A 17612-nucleotide genomic window follows, 5' to 3' on the forward strand; every position below is an offset into this window, starting at 1 on the left:
AGTCAATAGATTATTCCAGGAAACATTTCAGCCCTGCTCTGAATTTCCCAATATGGTGTTCTACTTTCCCAAATCTGTCCTCCCATGCCCCAGGAAAGCCAGAGCCCTCCAGCGTTATTAGTAACTATGAAAGGCAGCTGGTGAAGAACAAAATCGAGGCATTCATTGGGCTAGATAGACTGGATTCATTCAGCCCTATTGAATCTAAAGTCTCTCTCTTTTTTTTTTTTGGTGGGTTGTGGGGCTTGAACTCTAAGCCTGGGCGCTGTCCCTCAGCTCTTCAGATCAAAGCTAGTACTCTACCACCTTGAGCCACAGCACCACTTCTGGTTTTCTCGTGATTTATTTTGAGATAAGAGTGATCTCCCGGGCTGGCTTTGAACCGTGATCCCCAGATCTCAGCCTCCTGAATAGCTAGGATGACAGGCGTGAGCCACCAGCGCCCCGCTCAGGCTCTAATGTCTGATCAACCTTTTCTGCAGCTTCTAAGTTTCTGTGGATACCATAATTTTAAAAAAAATTGTAGACTTGGTATTTTAGTTGCAATAATTAACAATGCTTTTTTTCATATTTGTCAGTTTATTTTCAGTCAAAACTCATGACTTCTTATCATGGGTTTGGAATAACAAAATTTGAATAATACTAATACCTCACAACCCAAAATACATTTCTTGTCCAATAGTACCTTTACTATGGGAAAGTGTTTCTTTAATCTTTTTTTTTTTTTTTTGGAGGGGGGGGGTCCAGTTGTGGGGCCTGAACTCTGGGCCTGGGCGCTGTCCCTCAGCTCTTCAGCGCTCTACCACTTGAGCCACAGCGCCACTTCCGGCTTTTTTCTTTTTGCTTATGTGGTGTTGAGGAATCGAACCCAGGGCCTCAGGCATGCAAGGCAAGCGCTCTGCCACTGAGCCAACTTCCCAGCTCTCTTTAATCTTCTTTAAACCAATCCTTTCCTGTTTATTTCCCTAAAAATGTAAGACCATTAGATGTCAATTGTCTGGTGTTTATCATAAAATTTTAATGGAGCCATTTAAGTTCTGCGTGTTTAACTAAAAGTACAGATACGTTAATGTTTTAAATGCAGAGCCTACCAAACAAGCATGCCTTTAGAGTTTTTTTGGGTGAGTTGGAGTTAACTCCTGCACAGTGCATCCTGACATCCTAAACTCTGGGAAAGGCTGATTAGGTACAAAGACGGCCTATTGTTTCCAAACCTGTCACTTGATAGCAGTGTGGTCTAGAGGAAGTTATTTAACCTCCCTGAACCTGGATCATTATCTTTAGAATAGGGATATTTAGGTAATAATTGTTGGTGTCATGATAACTAATCTGTCACGCTGAGCCAAGTGCTGGTGGCTCACACGTGTAATCCTAGCTTCTCAGGAGGCTGAGATCTGAGGACTGAGATTCTAAGCCAGGAAAGGCTGATACTCTTATCTCCAGTTAATCACCTAAAAGGTGAAAGTGGAACTGTGGTTCAAGTGGTAAAGCACTAGCCTTGAACAAAAAAAAGCTCAGGCAGTGCTCAGGCCCTGAGTTCAAACCCCAGGACCTGCACCAAGGGAAAAAACAAAAACCTTCACACAGAGAAATGCCCATGGTGGACAACTTACGGACATTACTTTCCTTTTCTAGCCGACTTCCTAAACTTATTCTCTCTACTTCTTTGTCTTGAATACATTCAGAAACAGAAATCTTTAAGCATACACATTGAAACACTTGTTAACTATAAAAAGAAACACTCCAGAGTCTAGCTGAGAAACTGAGCTCTTCAGAAAAAACAAGGCAGGGGTTTGAAGCAGGGAAGCATGGGAGATGGGGAGTTAAACAGCCAGGCAGGAATTCTCAGCAGTAGGAATGGCTAAGGCCACTGTGAGACAGGAACCAAGTATCGGTCTAGTGTACTGCACGAGGAGTCATCTTGGCTTGGCTTTCTTAGTGTAACGCTAAAATGATGGTTTGTTCGCATTCTAGCATTGAATGTTTGTGAGATTTAAGGGAACATAACAATGCAAATGTACCACATTTAGACTCAACACAGGAAGCAGAATGAGGTGCGGTATTATAATTCAGTGAAATCATAGGAAAAAAGTGGCTGGAAAGTCATTAAACGTTTTTATCTGGACAGTAGTTTTCTCCCTGTGAAGAGGAAGGGAGCTCTGAGCGTGTGTGCTATCTTAGGTGACTGCCTGTATATTCTGTAGTTGAAACAGTCCCTTATTTCAGCTGTTAATCGTCTAATAGATGCATTATTATTACATCTATAATGAAAAACTCCCCTTATGGTAAAAATATCATGGTGAAATTTTTCCTTTGAAATCTGAACATTACAAAGGAAAGTAGTTCTCATTGTCAGAACTTCGGAAACTATACTTTGTGTCTAGCTGAACTACACCCTCCACTCCTGATCTTTTGGTGGTTAATTGGAGATAAGAGTCCCATGGACTTTACTGCCTAGGCTGGCTTTGAACAGCAATCCTCAGATCTCAGCCTCCCTTAGTAGCTAGGATGACAGGTGTGAGCCACCAGTTCCTAGAATTAGGGAATTATTTGGTTTCTCTGAATGGTATTGATTTCGTCGCATTAGCTATTATTGATCTCATATATACACATACGTGTTTTTATTTATATTACTATATATTACATATATTCAGGCATATATGTTGTGTGTGTGTGTGTGTGTGTGTGTGGTGTGAATATATACAAACCATTTTGATATTGACTGCATCCTGCTTTTTTGTGTGTGGGGGGGGGGGAAGGGGGGGTTCCGGTCGTGGGGCCTGAACTCTGGGCCTGGGCGCTGTCCCTCAGCTCTTCAGCTCAAGGCTAGCGCTCTACCACTTGAGCCACGGCGCCACTTCCGGCTTTTTTCTATTTGCTTATGTGGTGCTGAGGAATCGAACCCAGGGCCTCATGCATGCAAGGCAAGCTCTCTACCACTGAGCCACCTTCCCAGCCCTGTCCTGCTACTTTTTAAAACATTTCTAAGAATGGAATGATACCATCTACAAACTGGGAAACAACTTATTTCATTTCCTTTTTTCTTGCCTAACTGCCCTGGCTAAAATTTCCAGTAGTGTATCAAATAAGAGCAGTCAAGAATACACACCTTTGTGTTGTTTTGACCTTAGAGGAAATGCTTTCTGATTTTCTCCAGTATGATGCTGTCATGATGATGATGTTGCCCGCTATAGCCTTTACTGCACTGCTTCCTAAATCTAATTTGTTCTGGGATTTGATCTGGTCTTTAATTTCATCAGATGCTTTTCTCTACTCAAATATTATACAACATTTTATCCTTCATTCTGTTTATATGATGTATGTTTGTCTTCGTATGTTGAGTTCATCCATGTAATCACTTGTTGAATTCTATCTGCTAGTTATTTTTTCTTTTTTGCCTATTGGGTTTGTGTGCTCTTTTAATTATATCTTCAGCTGTACCGAGAGGTTTCAGTTATTTTGTGAGAACTTTACAATCTTCTTTGTCAGGTCTTAGTAACAACGTCGCTGGCCACCTTGTACAATGAGTTTGGAAATGTTCTGAATCCTATAGAATAGTCATTAAAAGTCTAGGTAATATCCAGCAGTGACACCACGTACTGTCCTGGGATTTTCTTTGGTAACTTACTATCAATCTTGGTGTGGGTGTGTGCATACATATGAAATAATGGTTTTTTTCATGTCATTACGGTTAATTCTGGAATGTTATATGTGCCTAAAAATCTGAAAATGTTGTCATTTCTCCTGTGTTTTAGTTTCAGTCACTTCTGCAAAATAACCAAGTATGAACAATGCATAGCTACAGAGACATTCATGTTAAAACCAGTGTCAATAAATTTAAAAAATGTAAAAGGTCTCAAAGCAGCTTTTATTGATTTTTCCTTTCAAGTTACAATTGCTATTACAGGTTCTAAAGAAACTGGATTCATGAGAATTTATTATGAAGATACAGATCTGGTAGCAGAATTATGTGCTAGATTGCAGTTTCTTGTAAAAATAATATGTGAAAAATTAGTAGAAAATAAAAATCTGAAAAGGTACCTGAACCCTGAACCCTTAGGCAGTTTCCCCTGTATTTTAGTTTCACCCCTTCTGCAGCATGACCACCACACGGGTGAGAAGAAGCACTGTTAAGTCTGGCGGGCAGGACTCTCAGAGCTTAGCATAGTCTTTGAGGATCATCTGAAGTTTCTGGCTCAGCATGATGTTCCCTTTGGCCTTCAGTCGGCCACTGAAGAAGGCCTGGGAAGGAGATTGGAAAGAGAACCAATGGTTAGCACAGTACGCTTCATTTCTTGTTAAAGACACTGGTTCAGAGTGAATACAGTTGGGCTGAAAACATGGGACTGCAGGGCGGCTTGTAAGCAATGACAGCTTCATGATAATAGACAGCGGTCACATTTTTAGATGCCTGAAAAAAATAAGACTCCTGTGTGTGTTCTAGAAAACCAGAGAATAATTTATCTGCACTGACATGTCTGGGAGTTCTGTTTCAACCTGTGCTGTCTTTACTCTGTTCTGACACATGAATTTAGGACTAGGTAGATAAAGAGCTGTACTGTATCCCTAATAACAAGTCCAGAACTTTAAAAGCAGATTAACAATGTTTATTGTACTTAAGCCAGGAAGTAACAAAAAGGATCATGTGTAGCCCTATGGTAAACAATAATGGCAGTTAGCATTAGTCTTTGTGTGACTTGATTCACTTAAGCATCTGAAGTTCTCTAGTTCCATCCATTTTGCTGCAAATGATACAAAGTCTTTCCTTATGGCTGAATACTCCATAGTTTATGCACACCACATTTCCCTTATCTACTCTTGATGGCATGCAGCCAGGCTTATTCTGTATCTTAGCTTCTGTAAACAGTGCCACAATAAACACACATAAACTCCTTTCTATGATGACACCATTTATTTTGGAGATACACCCAGGCTTAGTGTTAACAGGGTCATATAGTAGTTCTGTTTTTAGTTTGAGGCCACCTGTATAATGTATACTGATTTCCAAAGTATTGTACTACACATCACCAGTGGTGTGGAAGGGTTTCTTTTCTCCAACAGCATCTGTTATTCTTGCTTGATTTTAATAGTCATTCTAAGCAGGCTGAGATAGTATCTCACTGTAGTTTGGTTTTTGTGTCTGTATTGGGGCTTGAACTCAGGGACTAGAGCTGACACTCTACCACTTGGCTAGGTTTTTGGCTGGTTAACTGGAGATTCAAGTGTCTTAAGGTTTTGTCTGCCTACGGTGGCTCCAAAGGGCATGAATCATTCAGATTCACTTTCAGTTTTGACTTGCATTCCTGGTTGCTGATTTATCAAGCTCTTCTGTATTTTGCTGACCATCTGTATCTGTTCTTTCAGGGCATCTTTTCATACAGCTTGCCTCTTTGTAAGCCGATTACCTTTTCTGTCACGTGATGGGCTCAGCAGAATCCCCCCATTCACACTGTGAACTATTTCCTTTGCTGCACACAGCATTCTGTTGCAGATGCTTTTCAACTTCTGCTTTTGTTTCCTGGGCTCTTGGAGGCCATCTGGAAAGTCATCCCTGCCCCAACACCACCGGGCGAGAGCTCTCCCTCTGCTTTCCCCAGTATGTTCTCCTACATGAGTCTTGGACCCATTTTTGAGCTGGCTTTTGTAGAGATTGAGCATGCCTGTTGGGAATCAGGTGGCTGGAGACGTGTGAGTTTACTTCTGAGTCCTTTACTGCTGGCTCTGTACGACTTGCAACCAGGACTGTTCAGGACTGCTTTGGCTATTCAGAGTCCATTTGCCTCCATAGGCATCTTAGGGTGGTTTTCTGTGACTCACTGAAGAGTTTAACTGGTATTTTAATGGGGATTTCACTGTGTAGAATGGATATAGGTAAGCCGTGCTTGTCTTATTCCTGACACCAGAAAGCACATTCCGCTTTTACCTTGTATGCTGGTGCAGGTGTGTTACATACGGTCTTTCTGCTCTGGAGTACGAATCCTCTGTGCCTGATTCCTCAAGTGCAATGTATAGATCACTTGTGTCCAGAAATTTGTCCATTTCCTTCCTCTGAGTTTTTTAATTTTTTAGCATAGGTTTTGAAAATAACACTCAAGACACTTGAAATGCAAAGTCTCCCTTTCCATCTCTAGCTTTTTATGCTGGTACTGTGTACAGCTAGCTAATCATTTGTTGATCATTTTTTCAAAGATTTTTGCTACGATGATCTGTTAATTTGTTCTCTTAGACTCCATTTCATTTATTTCTGCACTGACTGGTTGAAGGACTTCAAATTCAGATACCAGGTGCCTTCTCAAGGTGGACCCTGGCTGCAGTATTCTGTCCTTCTCCAAAACCAGGTTGCCATGCCATGCAGAGTTCAAGTTACTGTCTACACAAACTGTAACCCTGTAATGGTGGCTCGGACTGCCAGAACGTGCACTGAGCTAGGATCAGTGGCAAGCGTGCATCCGTTGCTTTGGAGCCAGTGCCATTAAGCAGTGTTACTCTCCTCTCGCCATCATTCCCTTTGATCTCATGTTTATAGGACCCTTCTATGTGGTCTGCCAAGCAAGAGTTCCAATTTCTACTCAACTGCACTTCCGGATCGCTTTTCATGTTCAATGTACTTAAGTATTAACCGGGTGTCTGCAGGGTACTGGACAGTATTCTATGCTCAGGACAGATGTCAACCCCTCTTATCATGAAGTTAACATCAAGCTGGGAAGTACAAAACGGTAATCAAATAATTAAAACCTGTTATGAGCTCTATCAGGGAAAAAAAACAGGATGCCATTTGAGTCCAGCAGGAGGGAACTCCTCTGGTTGCTAGGGAAGAATTCTAGAAGAGATACATGTACCAGCTGTGAAGCAGTAAAGGTTATGGGGAAGAACTAAGAGGAAGGGCATGTCAGTAGCATGATGGGTGAGTGGTGTGGGAGAAGGCCAGAAAGGCGAGCAAGGGGAAATCACACCGAACAGCCTCCCAGGACGCTGTGAATGTTTTCATCAGGAACAGCATTGCCGGGCCACCTCCATAAAGGGCTATGATTAGTCTGATGTGTGTGGGTAGACGGGCTGGACAGCAAACAGCATTAAGAGAAGATATTCTAGGGTCATACCACCCTGACCAGGCCCCATCTCACCTGATCTCGGAAGCGAAGCAGGGCCAGGCCTGGTTAGTACGTGGAGGATAATAGGTGAGAGGTGATGGGAACTGGATCTTTTTCTCATCCCAAGAGATAAAATTAAAGCAGTTCTTACATTTTTATATATTTTATGCCACTTAAAGAATCAAACACAGTTTAAGGGGAGAGGCCAACATAGAACACACAGAAGGCTTTAAATGTCAGGTGTTAGAGCTCATGTTCTAAGTTTAATGAACAAGGAGCCGGGGCATCAGAGGTGGAGAGTGAAAAGTAGGGCACACGTCATGCAGGCTCGAGGATGAAGGCATGGGCATCGAGAGCGTAAGACACAGAAAAGACAGAGAGATCTGTTCGCAGACTTGATCATACAGAAGCCTGACTTGCACAGACCTCTATCAGAGGAGTGGTAGTTGCAGGAGCAGATGAGAGGCAAAGAGCAGCAGGTGGCTACATGGCTACTGAGCATTTAGGAGCAGACCTCCGTGGCCAGACACACACATTCTAAGCATGACACAGACATTGAGAAGCAGTAACTATCACCAATAGCACCAACGTTTTCATACTGATTACATACTGAAATTAGAGTATTTGTAGGTTCTAGGCTAAATATTCTTTGAAGTGCACCTTCTAACATTCTTTAATATGTCTACTGGATACTGCTGGTTTAAGCCACCCTTTTTGTAAAAAGTTGCAGACAAATGTATACCAACATGTTGGATAAGTGTCTGATATGGGAGAAAAGGCTTAAAATTGAGATGTTAACATTGCCTTAAGCCACAGGGAGCTATGCAGTAGACGGGGAAACTGATACGTCTGTTCCCAAGGTTTCAAAGAATTACTAGACCTTTACATGGAGAATGAGTATCTTCGTGGGCACTGGTTGCTCACATCACTACTCGGAAGGTTAAGATCTAAGAACTGCAGTTCCAAAGCAGCCCAGAAAGGAAAGTCCTTAAGACTCTGACCTCCAATTAACTACCAAAAAAAGCCATAAGTGAAGCTGTGGTTCAAGTGATAGAGTGCTATCCTAGAGGACAGTGCCCAGGCCCTGAGTTCAAGCCCCAGGACTGGCAAAAAAAAAAAAAAAGTCTTGTTTTATGTAGTACCCACTAATTCATAGGGTTTTTGGACTAATGACATTAAGAAGTCTTTATAAGAAGCCTTTGTTGTTACTAATGTATGGTAAAGCTCCATCCAAGAATAGATGTCAACTGAAAAAAAGTAAGCTATGATCTGTCAGCCAGGTGTAAGTGCCAACTCTGTCTCTTCAGAGTCTGAGGGGATCTTAGAAATCCCCAACTGGGAGTCAGATCAACTTGACCTGCCATTATCAAGCAGGAAGAATAACGCTGAGTAGAAGTTAGGAGAGCATTACCTTCTGGGGGTCGAGCCTGCCCAGGACCACCTCCATGAAGTCTTCATCTGAAATGATGATCGTGACATCGGCAGCGACTTCTGCAGGGGCTGGATACACTTTTCCAGCATCGTTTTTCAGGTCAATAGCTGGAGAGGCAGGAAGAAACCACTGTAACCAGAGGAAGTGGTTTTTATAACCTGCAAGTTCTAATCAGGAGCTTGTTCTACACGATTTTACACATCATCTGTCATTTAGAAAATCTTACAAGTTCTTCAAAGCAGTGAAATCAGCAATGTTTCCTAAATGAAGAAGTTAGTATAAGATGCTATGAGTATTAGCTCAGAGAGAATAAGAAGTGAAGTTCCTGGAATGTGTAATTAAGGCCTTTGAATTTAAAGACCCCAGTCAGCACAGCAGGAAAGCGGAATTCAGAAGTTTCATGTTCAAACACCTGAATCCATCAAAACATCCTGCATATGAATAGCAAGGTAATAAAGACTGAACATGCTCTAGCTGTATGTTATGCATTTAATACTATAAATACTGTGAAAACTTTTTAAGCTGTAAATGTTTCTTTAACAAAGCTTTGTTAGCAGAACTGCTCCAAAACCATATAAAATTTATGAAGCGTTAGCTGAAGCCACACTTTAGAAAGTCTGAGTTTGGCTGGAGGTGAGGGGTAGAACACCTGCTTCGTGTGAAGTAGTGAGTTCAAAACCCAGTACTGACAAAATTTAAATAAAGTGTGAGCTGCCCATGAATGAAAACCCAGGTCCAGTCCTATAGTTGGTCACACAGCACGTGTTTTAAGCTCCACTTACATTCAGACAAAATGCACAACACATCATTTGTCTAGTCATGCTATCCAAACGTAAATCCTATGTTCCTACATGGAAGAGATGTAGACTGTGTGACTAGACTTGAAGCCAGTCTGGAGGCACGGCTCAAGTGCTAGAGCACTCTATGAGCAAAGCCACTCGTGATTACTCCAGTCAGTTAAATAAAGATGAATCTCACACAAGTTCAGCTCAGGTTTTGCTAACACTGGAAAGAAAAAACTTCATTTTCAGAGCTTTGGGGCTTTACGAGTTTCAGCTCAGAGTAAATGTTTAATTTTCAGAAGCCAATTATTCTGCAGTCCGCAGAAAGCCTGTTTTCATTCTTCTTATTGCTTTGTTTTTTCATTTCTTTTAGATTTTTACTGTTGCACAGAACAACTTCTGACTGGTTTTAGAAATAATACTGTAAAATAGTTAACTGTTTTATCTCAATGGTAGATATCATTACCATATATTGTACCCCGATATCGGAGTGTTTGCTGACATTTATCTTAATAGAGGGTAAAAGCAATCCTACTTCATCTAAACTAAACTTTCTGCAATGCTTTTAGCAAATAAGATATCCATAGATCTAGAGGAGCTGGGAAAGAACAAACAAACCGTCAGAGAAGCCCCAGGGGAGACAGAGAGTGATAACCACGCTGCATAAGTGACAAGCAAACAGACTTTGTTAAAGGGAATTCAGAAACTTACTTAGCAAGTAAGCCTTTACTCAAAAGAGTAAAAGCAACGCCTGTGGACATAGGGTATTGGAAAACCAAATCTGGATATGCCCAGGCATTCAGTTCCACGTGAGTCGTAAAAACGCAGATGGCACAATAGCTGCGTTCTTGCTATTCTAACAGCTATTCATCCTGACCCCGTCACCCACCCAGGGATCAAGATGGCTTGTATTAGTCTATTCTAAAGCTATACTTCCTAGAGTTAAAAATAAGCTACAAATATACGTGAAAGTGGGGCTTCTTTCCCAAAAGAAACTCTTGGAAGCCTTCTCTTGGCTTCCTCTCGGTGGCTCCCTTTTGGCCCACAGGAAGGATGAAGGGCTCTGCAGTAGCTCAGCAAGGCAGAAGCCACGCTGCTCCCCTCCTCCCCTGGAACAGTGTCAAAGGGCTAACCCTCAAGACACAGCCACAGCCTCTCCCTTCAGTCAGAATCAAGGGTGGTCTGGCTAAGGAAACCATACCCATGCTTTCCGGTCAAAGACTTCTCTCTGGGGGCTAGGAAAGTGGCTCAGCACATACATCCTGCCAGACAAGTATTGTCCCTACAGGTGAGTGGGTGGCAGAATGGGGGACAAAAGGAAAAAATGGGACAGATGGGGAGCATCGGGATGAATTAGCAAGAATGGAAAGAGATGAGGGAAAGGACAGATGGAGAAGAATGCTTAGCAATGAGGAGGAATGGGGAAGGAGGGAGAGGCTAGGGAGGATGGGAGGCAGGGAAGGATGGGAAGGAATCAAGGAGAAGCTGGAAAAGTACGGGAGGAATGTGGCAAGGAAAGGAATAGGAAAGAATGGGGGAAACTGAGTTAGAAGTTCGAGGATTAAAGTAGGGAAGGAATAGCGACTGAGGGAGACTGGGAAGAACATGGGAGAACAGAAGAGGAGAGGGACAAAGGGAGGACGGGGAAGTGGGTCAGATAAGACAAAGGCAAGGAACAGGAGAAAACGAGGACGGACTGGGAAGGACGGGGAGAAGTGAGACCAACGGGAGAAAATGGTGACGAATGGACAAGAGGAAGGATGAACAAACGGAGTCCATCATCACAACCTAATGAAAGAATGGAAAAGAATTGGGGAGGAAGTAGGGGCAGGGAATGGGGAAGAATGTCTGAGAATCAGAGAGGAATGAAGTAAGAACAGGAACGAATGGGGGAAACGGTGAAGAATGAGGACCGAGGAAGGGCTGAGGGCTGGGGAGGCCGGTCAGGAGCAGAGAGGGGTGGGGAGAATCAGAAGAGTTGGGGCCAGTGCAGATAGGCAGGGGTGGAGAGGAATGAGCAAGAAGGATGAGAGAGGAGAATAGAAACGGGGAACTGCAGAAGAAGGGGTGGAGTCTGGGAGGCCCAGCAATGGGGAAGGGTAGAGTGGTGAGCGAGGATGGGGAGCTGTCTGGGAGAGGAGTGGGGTTCAATGGAGAACAGGAAGGAATTGGGGAGGCATGTGGGATGGATGAGGAGGTTGGGGAAGAATGGTGAAGAGCGGAATAGGGAGGAATAGACAAGAATGGCTCAGGCAAGCTGAGTTCGGAACACAAGGCCCCGAGTTTAATACCCTCAAGCTATTACACATTGCTTTTCCCATTTATGAGAAAGACTGCCGAAAACTGCTTGACTAACAGGGAAAGACTTCTGGTTCCTGGGACTTCCAGGTTAAGAAAGAGAAATTAAAAGATTTCAGTGAAAAATTAAATGAAAGTATTATTTTCCTGTATCCTCTAATTATACTCCTTTCCTCACACAATGGTAGCCTTTGGAAGAGAATAGGACTGCTGTGTTTCCTCAGGAAGTCAGTCTACGATTAGATGCCTAGCCACCTTGCCAACACAGTGAGATAACTTCCTGGACAGATCAAGTAGCTTTGACTACAGCATACGTATGTCAATGAAATAAATTACAATTTCATACTGATAATAGTTGAGACAATTCAGAGTATTGTTTTGGGACACAGAATTCTCAAATGACTCACTCACAAGTATTTCATTTGACTAGAGTTAAAGCAGCTGACTGTTTCTAATGGACAGGTCCATTCCAAGACCTGTCCACTTGGGGACTCAGAACGCTCAGGTTCCTTTTGCAAAATGGCACTGCATTTGCATGGAACCCACGCAGAAACCTCTGGACAGCTTGTAACACCCAGTACAATGTAAACACTGAGTTGTTTAGAGACAGAGACAAGAAAAACATGGAGCCACAGACCCAGCTGCATTTCCCATCTGTGGCTGACTAAAACCCCAAGTGTGAGACCATGCATATGGAGTGCCAACTGCATTAACATTACAATGAAATCTTTAAAACACAGTTTTCATTGTTTCCCTCTATATTTAGGAAAAACTACAAGGGTTTGGAGGCTCCAAACCCTGAGAAGAAGCTTACCTAAGAAGGTCAAAGGCAGAGTCTTTAACTCTCCGCCCACAGAGTTTTATTACAGCATTAGAGTCAGGGCCCACTTACTCCACTTGGCCACAGTGTGTCCACCTTGAGTGATGTGCCACTCAAACACAGCGTGGACTTTCTTCACCACCTCACGCCCAACCTCCTTCAGGCGCCGGCCTATCTCCTCAAAAACAAGAGCGCTCTGGAGCTGGCCATTCTGCCAAGAAGACAAAGTGTGAACTTTAATAATACTCTGACAATCTGAGGGCAAAGATGATTGTGAGCATATGCCATTAAAAGGGGGGGGGGGGGGGGTGGTATTTTTTAGAATCCTAGACTTTTTAACCACTGAGTTTCAGGCAATTTGGGTGACAAAAGTTTCATAGGAGGCATGTCTTGTACATAAAGAGCAATTACATGCTCCACTGTTTGTTTTTGTTTTTTGTAGGTCGTGGGTCTTGAACTCTGGGCTTGGGCACTATCCCTGCACTCTTCAGCTCAAGGTGAGCACTCTACCGATTGAGCCACAGCACCACTTCCAGTTTTCTAGTGGTTAGTTGGAGATAAGAGTCTCACTGACTTTTCTGCCCGGGCTGGCTTTGAACCGTGATCCTCAGATCTTAGCCTCCTCAATAGCTGCTCCACTGTTTTGCTGTAATTGGCTGGGATAACAAACACTGTTACAGAAAATAATTTAAAGACACAGATCACTGCATTTATAGTTACAAAAAACCCAAAAAGAAAGATGCATCTCTCCTTTACTAGACAACTCAAAAATAGAGGTTTAAACATGAAGGCCATGATAATTCTAAAACATGAAAGTCTAAGTTAAGGCTTTTATGTGTGCTCTGAAACCCAGATTCCTAGGCCACCATGACCAAAGCTAGGGTTTATCTCCTGGGTAGAGTTGGTCTGGCGGGACATGGCCATGTTATTAAGCCATTATCAAGTCCTGTGCACTAGGTGGATGGGATATTCATTTGCTTTCACAAATCATTAGTTCCTTCTCACCTTTTCTCTTGGGGGACTTAGCCACAGAAAGAACAGAGAGTTTGGAGTAGACTCACCCTTACTGGCCTGAATTCAGTCTGCTTAGCACAGAGAGCCCCTCACCCCACCAGGCTTGCACCTCCAAACAGAGAAAACCAGGTCCTTCAGACGGATGGATCTGTGGTGTAATTTACTGGACCAAAGCACTTACTAATTGGAGGGAAAGGTGAGCAGCAGATGGGAGGGAAGGTCTCTGCAAAACATGCAGACTGTCCTCTGCCCGTCAAGTGCTGAGACTGGGCTGGGGCCGCGGATGTCCTGTCCTCTTCCACGCTCGGGTACAGCCTTGTGAGAGCGCTGGGGGAGGCATCTGACCGGCTGAGAGCAGGAAGGAGCTGCTCAGGGCTTGGGTGCTAGCCTGAGGTTTGCTTTGGGTTTGTTTCCTCAAAGCTAGAGCTCCACCACTTGAGCCACAGCTCTACTCTGAGCTTTTTGCTGGTTAACTGGAACTAAGAGTATGGTAGCTTTCGTGTCCCGGCTCTTTGACCCATGCTCCTCAGATCTCAGCCTCCTGAGTAGCTAGGATTACAGGTGTGAGCCACCAGCGCCTTCTTAATAAGAGGGTTCTCCTTTCAGCGACACTTGGAATGGGGTTACCTATGTCCCAAATTAACCTCAAAAAGATACTAAACAAGAAGGGACTCACATCCTAGGGTCTACAAAACAGGACTCAGATGTAGCCTGAATTTCTCTATAGCAGTAAAATGTTGTATGTCTTCAATCTCAGATAATTTTTAAGAGATTTTAATTTGTATGTGGTAACATGGTTTATAACAGCAAAGATCACCAGTGTGAAAATCTCAACAATGACAAGTTATTTTAGAGACAGAATATCTATTTATCAAGAGCCTTAACAAACGTTAATAGAGAATGCAGATGTTTCAACAGATACGCTGTTTTCATACCTGCACATATACATCTTTATATATCTATCTTTAACTCAAGCAAAAGACTATTTGGCCTTTTCACCTATTTTTATCCAAAATACTGTTCAACGTAAAAAACTGATTTAGTCACTCAAACACTGGAGAATTCGTTTTTTCTTCAGAGATCCCAGGATCATGTAAAAAGTTTGTTAAAACTTCATGCTGTCGGGGCTGGGAAGGTGGCTCGGTGGTAGAGCGCTTGCCTTGCATGCCTGAGGCCCTGGGTTCGATTCCTTAGCACCACATAAGCCAAAAGAAAAAAGCCGCAAGTGGCGCTGTGGCTCAAGTGGTAGAGCGCTAGCCTTGAGCTGAAGAGCTGAGGGACAGCGCCCAGGCCCAGAGTCCCCACGACCGGACCCAAAAAAACAAAAAACTTCATGCTGTCAAAATATTCCTTTTCCCTCAATTGTTTTTGAATCAGTGTCCACATGAAGAATTGTGAATTTTTTCATACATCTTGACAGGAAAAAATGTGGCTTAAGCATTCATTCCTAAAATGCTGTCAGCTCAAAAATTCACAAATAAGGAAAAGCTTGGAGCAGTTTTGAACCTACCACAGAGGGTGTCTCAGCAGAAGCAGCCGTGGCTGGCACAAGGTCCACGTACGCATTTGAAATGACAATGGTGCCTGTTTCCTGCACCTGATGAAGAGTAGAAGAGGGGCAACAACAGTTTACTCTGATGGCTTCAATGGAAACACACTTTCACTGTAAATAACAACAGTCATATGAAAGATATTTGTATGAAAAAGGAAACAAAAGGCTAATGATGTATGGTACAAGAATAAGCATGAAGGCGTTTAAGATGATACAAATGTTATTAGCTATGGCTACAGAATCAACTAAAGCCCTTAAATCTTAGAATGATCAAGTCTCGTCCCCTAAAATAACAACCAAATGGGTCTGGATGAGCCTCGGGCTGTGGTGTTCAGGGGATTTTACTTTCTGAAACCTAAGTGGATTAATGAGGAGCCACAGATTTGAGAAGTGCTAGCAGAGATCAGGACACAATGTCTACATGAGGTAGTACTCAAGGTATATTTGGTTCCTCTTACCGAGGGAAAGTGGCAAGGAACAGACCACCGTTCAGTTTTCAAAGTAGTAACTCTAGTTTCAGATTCCACAGTGAAAAGCATAAAAAGACTCCCCAAATGCACGTCAGTAAGTTCCTTTTTTGTAATCAGTTCAAACATACTGCTTTGAAACATGTTTAATTATTTCTTAAAACATGGTGGAAAGGAAGTTAGGAGAAACGGAAGGAGTGAAGAAAGGACTCTCATGCATCACTAATAGAAAAGTGCACTTCTGATCTCGGGCAAAACAACAAATGCACTGAAAGGAAAGTAGGCTTTCTTGGAATGTCTTTAAATGGTAAGAATGCATTATTACTATTCCCTAGTCCTCCAAGTTTGTAGTCATACAAATTATGTGTGGAATTCTGTGAAAATAAAAACTTAAAATACAGCCATGGTCCTCAAAACTTCTGAGTTCATAATGTGGCTAATGCTTTGCCATTGAGACGCATCTCCAGTCTATTTGCATATGCCTCATTTTTCAAGTAAGATATGAATGAATTCAAGGCGTGAAGCTCAATGGCAGAGCATTTGCCTTGCATTGGCAACACCCTGGATTCTACTGTCACAGCAGTAGGCTCTCCCTCCCCCCAAAAGAGAAATAACTAGAAAATGAGAGGGTTGCAGATATGCAACAAGGTTCAGAGAAAAGCCCGTGTGTGTGTGTGTGTGTGTGTGTGTGTGTGCGTGTGTGTGCGTGCGTGTGTGTGCGTGCTTATGTGTGTATGTGTGTGGTTATGTGTGTGAAAGAAGGGTGGAGTTAAAAAGATTGACTCAGACAGGTGTGGTTATACAAGCTTTTATCTCCAGAACTCAGGATGGCTGAAGTGGGAAGATCTCAAATTCAAGGCCAGAGCCCATCTCCAGAGGCAGAGACAGACAGATACCAGCTCTGAGGGTGAACTTGTACTAAAGCCATTACAACAGGAGAATTTGCCTAGTAAAATAACTGGTAGGTAACGCTAATCTGTGAGCAAGAAGCAGGAAGGAATTTTCGGCACTAAAACTACCACAGAAGCAGAAATTTGCAGTTATCAATTTAAGAGAAAAAAAATGGGTAAAAGGCCCCGGACTCCCAGCTGGGCACCTTCTCAGCTCCACCGCCTGCTGTGTGGCCAGCAGCAAGTTAGGAACAGATTTTCTGAAGCCTGTCTTACAACATCAACAAATCAGAGTCCACAAAATGACCAAGCCAAAAAGTGTTAGTTAACAAAAATTATTTTTTAAAAACATTCTTAAAAAATGATTGAATGACCTTGTAGTAATTTACAAGAACACCAATAACTCCCTCAAAACACTCTAATGGATACACTTTTATTCTCTAAACCATTTTTTAACTCAGTAAAATTACTTTAGAACACTTTTCCTATCACACTAGTGTTTCTAATTCTCCCTTGTACTAGGGGTTTGCAAGATGTTGCAAGATCTTTCATTAATGAGATAAAGCATAAGCAAAAAAAGGTCCATAAAGCATCTAATTTTCAACTACAATTAGTGATGTAAAAAGAAACATCTAGTTTCTATCTCATATGCACATAGTGGAATCCAAGAAACAAAACACTGTTGAGAATGAAATCATATAGAGCTTGAAGAGAGCAACAAAGCAAAGCTCCGCCAACTCTAGCATTCATACCTTGGTTTGAAAATGAATTCTGTTTCCTTCCTTCCACATTTCAGTTTGTAGAGTTTGACCTGGATACACTGGTTTTGCAAAACGAGCCTTTAAAAAAACAGCATTTGGGAGTCAAAAAGTTTTAAATGAAACTTCTACTTGTGGGGGAAATTTGGGAGGCCAATGAGTAAAAAGGGAAGAAAACACAAAAAGCTATGTGAAAACACTAACAAAGAGAACTGCATGGTACGATGTCTTTCCAAGTACAAAATCAGCGAGTAATGTTTACCAACGAACTTTGAAAACCATTATCATATTTAAGTACAGTCACTTGAAAGTGCTACTAAGTCAGTCTGGGAAACACAAGGCAAAACTTTTTGGCTCATACTTTACTGTTAGTGCACACATGACTGGATAATAAAAATAACTGAGAGTTCTATCCAAGGAAAGGTATCTTCTAGCTGTGCAGGGGGAAAAAAACCAGTGCAACTTTATGGTGCCATTTGATGCTGCTGTAAACAGTTTACGTAAAGAT

At 42.4% G+C, this 17612-nt stretch overlaps 1 protein-coding gene across 2 annotated transcripts in view; it reads right to left on the reverse strand.

Annotated features, from left to right (window-relative positions):
- Positions 1-3847: 3847 nt before the first annotated feature.
- Hsd17b4 (hydroxysteroid 17-beta dehydrogenase 4) overlaps positions 3848-17612 on the reverse strand; it is a 55766-nt gene continuing 42001 nt past the window's right edge. The window contains exons 20-24 of one of the 2 annotated variants that reach the window (XM_042672485.1): positions 17099-17185; positions 14948-15034; positions 12496-12634; positions 8503-8630; positions 3848-4242 (exon numbers count right to left, since the gene is read on the reverse strand). In XM_042672485.1, coding sequence (XP_042528419.1) covers positions 4153-4242; positions 8503-8630; positions 12496-12634; positions 14948-15034; positions 17099-17185 — 531 coding nt within the window. In that variant the 3' untranslated portion in view covers positions 3848-4152. Of the gene's footprint in view, positions 4243-8502; positions 8631-12417; positions 12635-14947; positions 15035-17098; positions 17186-17612 lie in introns of those variants that run through there. The other variant, XM_042672487.1, reaches the window with a different exon arrangement.

This window comes from Dipodomys spectabilis, unplaced genomic scaffold (assembly GCF_019054845.1).
Source record: "Dipodomys spectabilis isolate Male_0828 unplaced genomic scaffold, ASM1905484v1 ptg000714l, whole genome shotgun sequence".
NCBI lineage: Eukaryota > Metazoa > Chordata > Mammalia > Rodentia > Heteromyidae > Dipodomys > Dipodomys spectabilis.